Source organism: Zosterops lateralis (genome assembly GCF_965231275.1).
Source record: "Zosterops lateralis genome assembly, chromosome: 14".
Lineage (NCBI taxonomy): Eukaryota > Metazoa > Chordata > Aves > Passeriformes > Zosteropidae > Zosterops > Zosterops lateralis.
In genome coordinates this window covers 14,707,993-14,717,002 of record NC_139774.1, presented here as the reverse complement: position 1 = coordinate 14,717,002, position 9,010 = coordinate 14,707,993, and the positions used below count along the sequence as shown (strand labels likewise).

The 9,010-nt window shown below is 44.6% G+C and overlaps 1 protein-coding gene across 1 annotated transcript; it reads left to right on the top strand.

Annotated features, from left to right (window-relative positions):
- Nucleotides 1-1,262: 1,262 nt before the first annotated feature.
- On the top strand, nt 1,263-3,425 carry LOC310915331 (ovomucoid-like). Its single transcript, XM_083872132.1, has 4 exons — nt 1,263-1,381; nt 2,216-2,238; nt 2,682-2,806; nt 3,238-3,425. Exons 1-4 carry the CDS (start codon nt 1,327-1,329, stop codon nt 3,281-3,283), a joined length of 249 nt encoding a protein of 82 aa, XP_083728258.1. The 5' UTR covers nt 1,263-1,326; the 3' UTR covers nt 3,284-3,425.
- Nucleotides 3,426-9,010: the final 5,585 nt, after the last annotated feature.

Sequence of the window (9,010 nt, the reverse complement as noted above, 5' to 3'; positions counted from 1 at the left end):
AGCCCATAGTTTTCAGACACGTGCATTGTCCCTGTCTATTTGTCTAAGTCCTCCAACTGACTGATTACCAGATTTTTCTCATCTTGGAGTCGTCCTCTAACACCCTTCAAGTGTTTTAAGATAAATGCCTTCCTAGGTGTGGTGCCTACTCCTGCCTACTTGTCTTCTCTCAAGTCTTCAATTACACAATGCTTTCTGCCAGCCCAAGGAGTATTTCAGCAGTGTTTCAAAACCCAAGGACAAAGTATCCTTCTGTTTCTTGAGAGTGTGACCTGTCATTGGGGTATTGTGCATAAAATTTATTTTGCTTTTGTCTTCTGCTTGAGTATTGAATTGGGTTGGTTTTTTTTTTGATCCACACAAGAGAGGCATAAATAAATTGGGCTTATCCCTTCTAAAATGTAATATCTCCCTCATGCATTTCTCCTGGGAATCAGAGGGAGAGGGAAGCTTGTTCTCCTTGATGGAGGTTGTCTCAAAAAGCAATGCTTTTGTGGTAAAACAAAGGATTTATGATGGGCAGATGGATGAAATAGTAATTTCCAGATTGGGTTCAACTTTTCTAGGATCCACGCTAGGGTCTCAAATCATTCTGTCATCATCATGCTAAAAGTCTATTACTGCAAAGCTAATGGCTTTTAGGGAAAATGACAATTGTAAATTTTCTCTCTCTCTCTCTTTTTTTTTTTTTCTTTGCCTAAGTCCATGAAAGTTTCTCCATCCTTTGTCATTTCCCGGGACTCCTTTCAGTGTCTGGATGCCCTCTTGCTTGCCTTCCTGTTTCACTGTTTTCCTGCTTTCACTATAACTTAGTGATATTTTTCTCACGTAAGCACAAAGATAAAAGGAGAGCCTTTCTGCTATGGAAGCATTTCATTCAATGTTTTTCTTGTGAAAAAGCACTGCACAAAAATAGGCACTGATAGGTGAACACTGAGAAAATCTGAGAGCAGTTTGTACAGTTGCTCTCTTGCCTGCAGGGGTTTTCTGTGGTCCTTCAGAGGGAAACTGTCCTATATTTCACTTAAAATTACAATGCAGAGGGTGTATCTCACACATCTAAACTCCTCGTGACTCCCTTTGATGAAGAAACATCATTCTTGGCTTACAGGACAGCTTACCTCTGTTGGGATTGCCACGGAGACAAAAGGCTGGAAATGTTGTTCCAGGATAAGGGTGGATAAGGCAAATATGAACATGCACAAACACACACACCCCCAGTGGTGCAGGAGTACATATAAGGGTGGTTGCCACCTCAGGACAGAATCCAGGTTGTGTTTCCTGAGAATAAGCCAAGCTTTGCTGCTCACAGCTCCTCCAGCCACCATGAAGACCACCGGGGTGTTGCTGTTGCTGTCTCTGGCTCTTTTCTGCCTCTCAGGTGAGTGGCTCCACTGCCTCCTGCTCTGCCTTGGAGTAAGCGCTGGCTGTCTTCAAAACCACAAAAAAACATCCTCAGACTGGAAAGAGCTCCATTCTGCAAGGACTTATTTACTCCTAGAAAGATAGTGTTGAAAAGACTTGACATCAGAGACTATCACTTATGGGGTAATATTTTAGCAACAGAACTGAGTGGGTAAGAACAACTGTGGGAACAGCTCTACTCTCAGTGCTAGTTTATGCATAATGAAAGAAGTGACATGTACGTGGTGCAACCCGGAGACTCAGACAACCAGTATTTAACCTCCGAAATGTTGCAGGAACACAAATAATTTTACTGAATGAAAGCGAACATTCCTTGTAGTCATCCTGAACCGAGGTGCAGTTTGAGAGTCTGAACTGCAGTAGAAGCTTTATAAATTCACCTCTCACTAAATATTATTCTTGTATCAGAATAATATTGGCAATGCATGTAAGATGCTGCCTCTGCGTACTTGTCAGCTTTATGTCCTTGTTTACTTCAATAATTTGCTTCACTTTGAGTTCATGTCCTGCTCCATCCTTTGAACCATGGAAAATGCCTTTCTCTTCTTTTATTTTACAAACCTTTTTCCATTTTACCGTAACCCTCATTTAAAAAAAACCTTACAGAATCAACATACAGTATGACACAACATTTTGCCTGAAATTCCTTTTGTCTAAGAATAATTTGCTAACACACAGGGACTTGGAAGATATGTATTCAGGGCATGCACTCTCAGATTTTAACAGAATCCATGAATTGCATTTGTAACGTATTTAATTTTTTTGTTTTTGGTTTTTTTTTTTTTTTTAGTTCCAGTTGCTGATGCGCAGCAGGTAAGGGACAGATTTTTCTATTCTCCATCCTTCCTTTCCTTAAAGCAGTTTCTGTATAAATCTTTACTAATCACATCATGATGGAGCCTTTCAAAATCCTGAGACACCCAGCTGCCTGAGCAATATTTGCCACAGATATTATCGGGTGAAATTGCCATTTTCATCTGGTGATCGTTTCAACAAGTAGGGCAGTATTCAGCTCATGTCCAAGTTGTTGTCAAAGTTACTGCAGCATCATTTACAGTGGCTACACAGGCTCTGCATGGCTGGAGGCAACTCTCCACTGCATCCTGCCCTGTCCCTGGGCTTTTCTTCAGCTTCTGCTCCTGGGCAATAAGGGGGCAGCTTGAGGGGTGTGTGGGGCCTCCTAATGTCACCTTTCTCACCCAGCTTTGATTGAGAGCTCTTTTTTTTTTTTTTTTTTTTTTTTTGTGTCCATACAGCCTGCATCCCTCTACTGCAGGAACCAGAGGACTGTCAGGAATTTTTGTACCATGGAGTACATGCCCCACTGTGGGTCTGATGGTGTCACATACTCCAACAAATGCATGTTCTGCAATGCTTTCCTGTACGTATGGGATAAATCTCTTCACCTACTAAACAGTGAATTTACTTGGCTCAAACTGGCTAATCAGTCCAGGAGACTGGTTGGAGAAGTAAAGTTCTTTTATTTTGTTTGTTTGTTCTCTCACTAGCAAGGGTAATCTTTTTTTATTGGGAGGGTTTGCTGGGAACTCCTTTCTTTTGGATATAAAGAGAGAACACAGCGTTCTCCATTTTCCTCTCAAGTGATTTGCAAAAGATCTTTCTCTCAGCAAACAAAGTCTGTTTCCTACAGACAATTTGGTCTTTTAAATTAGGAATTTTTCTTGTCTTTATATGGCAATAATAAAAGGAAATATGTGGAATAGAGTTCAGAAGTCTCTCTGTGGTGTAGAGAGACTTCTGAGTAAAAGCCCTGATGTTCTGTCTCTGAGGTACTGATTTCTTTCTCTGCAGGAGAAGCCGTGGAGATCTTCGCTTGAGATCTCTTGCTTCATGTTAAGCTCTCGACAGGATTCAGCTGAGAAAGAGCATCCCTCCCTGGCAGTGTTCCCCATGGCAGATGACTTCCTAAACCCTCGACCTGACCCTTGAAAACCTCTTTATCAATCCTAAAACCTCTGCTAATAATAATAATAATAAAAAAAAAAGACCCAGCATATATGTCTTACTTTAGTCTCATTCTGGTTTTACCTAACGTTGCATGATTACACCACTGCAACAATGCTGGGGTGTGTGGGAATCAATGGGCAAATGGCAGGGAAAGGGAGAATGGTGTTCTGATCTACAAAAACATCAACCTCAAACACAAAGGCAGCTTTTGTGGGCATCCACCTTCATCCAGCTTTCCAAAAGAAAACCAGGGCTGGAGATGCATCCTGGTGCTCCTGTGCATTTACTGCGCTGAGGGGACATCAGACAGATACTCTGTGCCTGTGAGAGGAGCTGCCTCCCTCCCCAACTGCTGCTGTCCAATACCTGCAGCCTCACCCAGCCTCACCCTTTGTAGCCTGGCAGCACAAAGAGGTCCCAGGCAAACCTAAATATGAAAATAATTAGAGACAGTCCCAAGATTGTTGTAATTGGGGTTTCCTGGCACTGTTCTATCACACACAAGGGGTCTTGGTGGCACAATGAGCTGCTCATCCTTGTTTCAGTTTCCAGGGTTATCCCCAATTTTTTACACCTACCAGAGAATATGTGAAGAAGGTCACATTCCGAGCTGCCTCCACCTCCCAAGCAGGATTGAAAACCCACCTCTAGGTGAGGGAAGGCCTTTTGCAATCTGCTTTGCTGCCCAAAGCAATGCCACAGGTTGTATTCTCTGGGCAGGCAGAGCCTTGTCTGCCCACGTTGGCTCATAGCTGAGGGGCACTGCAGAAAACCAGTGGGCAGGCAGTGCTAACAGACCTGGTGTCCAGGGGATGCTGGCAACCACTGCCACAGCCTGTCTGGGCACCTCACCCATCACTTACCTGCTGCTTGAAGGTAATTACGTTGACTGTCGTTTATAGAGGATCCTTTGAGATTCTCCGGCCTCTGGAAATCTCTCGGCTGATGAAAGGAAGGGCTCAGAGTCATGGTGTTAATTTATTATTCATTAACAGCGAGGCGCTGCCAGTGCCGCGTGCTGTAGAGGCAGCAGTCTCACAGTCAAATAGTTAATGATCTTAAGTGACAATGTGTCACTTCCCAGAGACTGCAGAGAGCAGCTCTCTAAAAGGAGACAATTTATTTCCAAAAGACATGACTCTCTGCAACCATTTAGTGCCAAGTCCCTTCCCGGCGCTGGAATGTCCCTCCTGGGAGAGGGAGGTCTGTGTGCAGGGAGGCTTTTCAGTGTCAGATGTGATTTCTGGGGACCAGGATAAATTGAGGCCCTGGGAGGTAGTGCTGGTGCTGTGGGGCACATTCAGTCTCCTTCTTCTCCCCCTCTGCTGAGTGTGGGAGTCAGGGTGAGAGAGGACCACCTCCAGCAGTTAATTTTTGTCTTGGGCAGCAGCTCCAGATCGTGCTGGAGATCCCTGTGATGCTCAGAGGGCCTCTTGTCTGCTAAACAGGAATATCCAGCAGGCAATTAAGGGGAAACTGTGAATAGAAAAGATAAATCCTCTGTGATGCAGAGTGAGCAGGATTGCTCAGGAGTGACCAAGGGCAGAGCAGGACCACAGCAGAACCCTCAGTCCTGCCCCAGCAGCTCATCCTGGATGCTCCTTAGGATGGAGAGGGAGAGAACTCTTCTTTATGAGCACCTCGTTGGAAATAATTTTTTTTATTGCTTCTCAATAAAATCCTGCCACAACAGCACAAATCCTCTCACCATTACTAATCTAACTCTCCCTCCAGGAAATTCAAGGCAGGAAACATTGTCTGCCTGCCAAGGTATTTTATGGTACAATTCTTTGAGCAGTACCTCAGCACTTTATGTCATTATCTGATGTTTTGGATTCAGGAAATGCCATTCAATTACCCCACAACCTGATTAACACATTGCATGTACTTATTTTGTTCTGCTTTATTTTATATTGTTCTTTCTATTTTTATGCATTGTTTTACTTGTTGCTGGCCAAAATGTACCTCAGGCCAGTCTAGACCTTTCTGTTAATGCAGTTTCTCTCTATGACTTCATTCAGGAGAATTGGTTTGTTACTGCAGTCTCTCCTGATGTGAAGAATAATAAAATTATATTTGAAAAGTGAATTAATTGCAGGTGTTTTTGGGCACTAGCTGTGTCAGAGCTATTGCAGCAAGGCAGAGCTGAGATTCACTGAGGGATTGGGATCCTGAGCCTTATGCAGCTTCCAGACAGTCAGATAATTCCAGACACCCTTGCCTGTGATATCATCTGTGCTTAAAAGACTGGAGATATTCAGGCAGCAATCAGATAGCTCAACTACAAGGAGAAATAATAGGCGAGTGCGGCTTAGAGCAGGGGCTTTGCCGGCTGTAAATTGAATTTACGTTCTCATAGAAGATCCAGCTCTGCCCCCGTGTGCAGAGGTCTGGGAACAGCAGCTCGGCTGGAGCTCCTGCAGCTGTTCCACATCCCCGGGAACCGCAGAGAAAAGCGCTTTGCGCCGCTCCCTTCCCCGGCACGGGCTGGAGCGCGGGATTCCTTTGTTCTGATTTCCCCGTGGCAGCAGCAAGGACGGGGATGCCGCTGCTGGCATGACAACACATCTCCAGTGCACACATCCGCCCTCTTATTCAATAGCACAATAAGAAAACACTCCCGTTGTTGTGCTTTGTAGCCAGATGTAGCCAATGGTGAGTTTTAAAGCAAAGCAGGGAGCATCAGAGAAGAATTTTTTAGGTTGTGGTAGGCTTACTTGAGGTAGGAAGTCTCAAGACCAGAGGAAAAGCTTCCCTGGAAATTATCACTGCTATGGGAAGAAATTCTGCTGGATTAGAGACTGGGTAGAATTTCCAGAGTAACTGGAAATTTACCTTAATACAAGAGGACCCATCACATGATGGCCAACATTTATCCCATGCATGTGGCCATAACCTTCCTGAGTGTTTGCCCTCTAGGAGCCTGAGATAGAAGAAAGCATTTTATTTGATTTTTATTTAAGCTTTTATATGGATCTTGCATTGTAGAAATAATAAAATAACCCCAAAATCACTTTACTGAGCCCTCCATCATGATATTTCTGAATCTCAGAATCACAGGATAGTTTGGGTTGGAGGGGATCTCTGGAGATCATCCAGTCCAAACCCCCTGCCAAGGCAGGGACACCTGGAGCAGGTGACACAGGAGCATGGCCAAGTGGGTTTGGAATGACTCCAGACAGGGAGACTCCACAACCTCCCTGGGCAGCTGCTCCAGTGCTCTGCAACACTCAATGGAAAGAAGTTTCTCCTCATGTTGAGGTGGAACTTGTTGTGGTTTTGTTTATGGCCAGTGCTCCTTGTCGTGTCACTGGGCACCACTGAGAAGAATCTGGACCACTGAGAAGAGTCTGGCACCATCACACACATCCCAGAGGGGTTTGGGCAGATGGGTTCACTTTGCCCTTCCCATTTGCAACAGCTGTATGACATTTCCCAAGGCTCACTGTTGTGAGAGCTGTTTTTTTCACTGCTACTAATGCTTGTTTTCAGTCCATCTGCTTTCCTGTGATTACTGCTGTCCCATTCCTTCTGTTTCCTCTTAATGGGGCTCCTTGTGCAATGCCCTGTCACACCTGTCCCAGCAGCTCTCGTGCCCTGCCCTGGATACTGGATACTGCCTTTGTCTCCCATCCCTTCTCCCAGACCCTGTAGCAAGGCTCTCTCCTTGTTTCTCCTTTTCTCCCTGCCTCCCTGGGGAGTGGCAGGGGCTGCTGGAGGAGAAAGAGCTGCTTTTGGAGCAATCCTGGATGGCCACCAAGACCCTCAGAGGGTGGGGCAGAGGGGATCTCCCAGCGGATCTCGGTAATGAAAGGGCAGGTGTTGGCCCAACATGAGAGCGGTGCCGCTCCCTGGCAGACACCTGCCGGGCACAACAGATCCTGCCGGGCACAACAGATCCTGCCAGGCTGAAGCACAACAGGAGAAGCAGCACAGTTTTTGCTAATGGGGATCTCAGGTGTGGAGGTGGATATGGGAGAGTTTGGGTCTCAGGGCTGAAGAGGAGCAGCAGACTCTGCTCCTGGAGCCCCCCCAGCCACAGGGCTGGCAAAAGCAGCACCTTCACTGGTGGCTGGTACAAGTTCTGAGGAAGCTTTGTTTTCAGACTTTGGCATTCCTGCCCCTGGAGATTAATCAATATTAATGCTTCCGTGACAACGGCTTCCTTTCCAAATATGCTCACAATCAGTTCAAGAAATCTGAAAGTCAACTCACTCAGGATGCTAAGAATGCGACAGAAACAACTTTCAAAGGAACCCTTCAACTTGTGATATTTGTGAAAGACATCCAAATAGCATTATTCATTTATTTTTCAGGAAAATTATTTCATTGATATAAACAGGCCAAATCCCACAAGCTCCATTCTATGACTACGGTTCCCTTACACTTTACATTTTTATGATTTATCTGCTCATGCCAAGTGTTGAACATCTCCCAAGATAATAAGAAAACCGATTCTGATTTTCTATTTAAAACTCAGGCAGCCTTAAAGCCACATGTATGAATCAAGCTTATAGTGAAGCACAAACAAGTTCCATCCGTCACTTCCTTCCGTGACTACTTTAAATCAAAAATTTATTATTTTATGCAATATCCCCTTATTTGTTTTTCCATACACTTGCGATAGAGTCGAGCCACTTAGCAGAGCCTAGCACATTATTTATCACTTATCTTCCCTAAAACACGACTTTCAGCTGACACTCTAAATTTAATGCCATATAATTGAGGGAGAAGGGGGAAGCCTAATGGCTCTCCTTCTGGTTTTAGTTACTGGAACTTTTTCTGGAATGCCTTTGGTATTAACAAGCCCATTTCACCTGCACAGGATACCAGTTGCTTGCCATTAATAGGAAACATTATCCCAGTACAGATTTAAGGCTACTTATTCTCATAATTTCTTAATCAGACCCATGCTCATTGCCAACAGATGAATAACTCTTGCTCCTACACAGAAATGTCTAATAAACTTCTGGTGTTTTTTTGTAATACTTTTCTCTCGTGATGACTTTTTGTTGGTGAGAAATCCAGTGTACCAGGAAATTACAGGAGAGAGTGTGGAAAGATTCACTGGGACTTCAGCATCTTTAAAGTGCACTGATGCTTGCCAGACCCCAGATATGATGTCAGTAAAAGCTTAGAGTGTCCCTTGTTCCTGTCACCCCACTCTGCTGTACCATGAAAGTCTCCCAGAGCCCAGTTCCTGTCTAGCATACATGATATGGTGAGCACAAGTCAAACACTTCCAACAAATGGGCTCTTTTTCCCTTCCCCAACTTCCATATGCCATTTCACAACATCCACTATTGAGACAGTGCTCCTGTTTGTTAAGTACAAATCACTCATTGTACAGCAAGGCGCCTTTGTTAACAAGCTGGGTGTAGCTCACATTTTTGTTTAATTCTTCTGGGCATCTCTCTAACAAACAAGTATTCTTTGGAGCTCAACTCGGTAATCGATACAATTTTCTTAGTTTACAGAGCAAATAATTACTTTCTGGTGATGACTTCACAAGGTCGGGGAGATGCATATATATACTGGGGAGGGAGAAGGCTGAGAACCATCCACGGACTCTCCGGCAACCGACCCACACGGAACAGCCGCTACCACCACCTCCAAC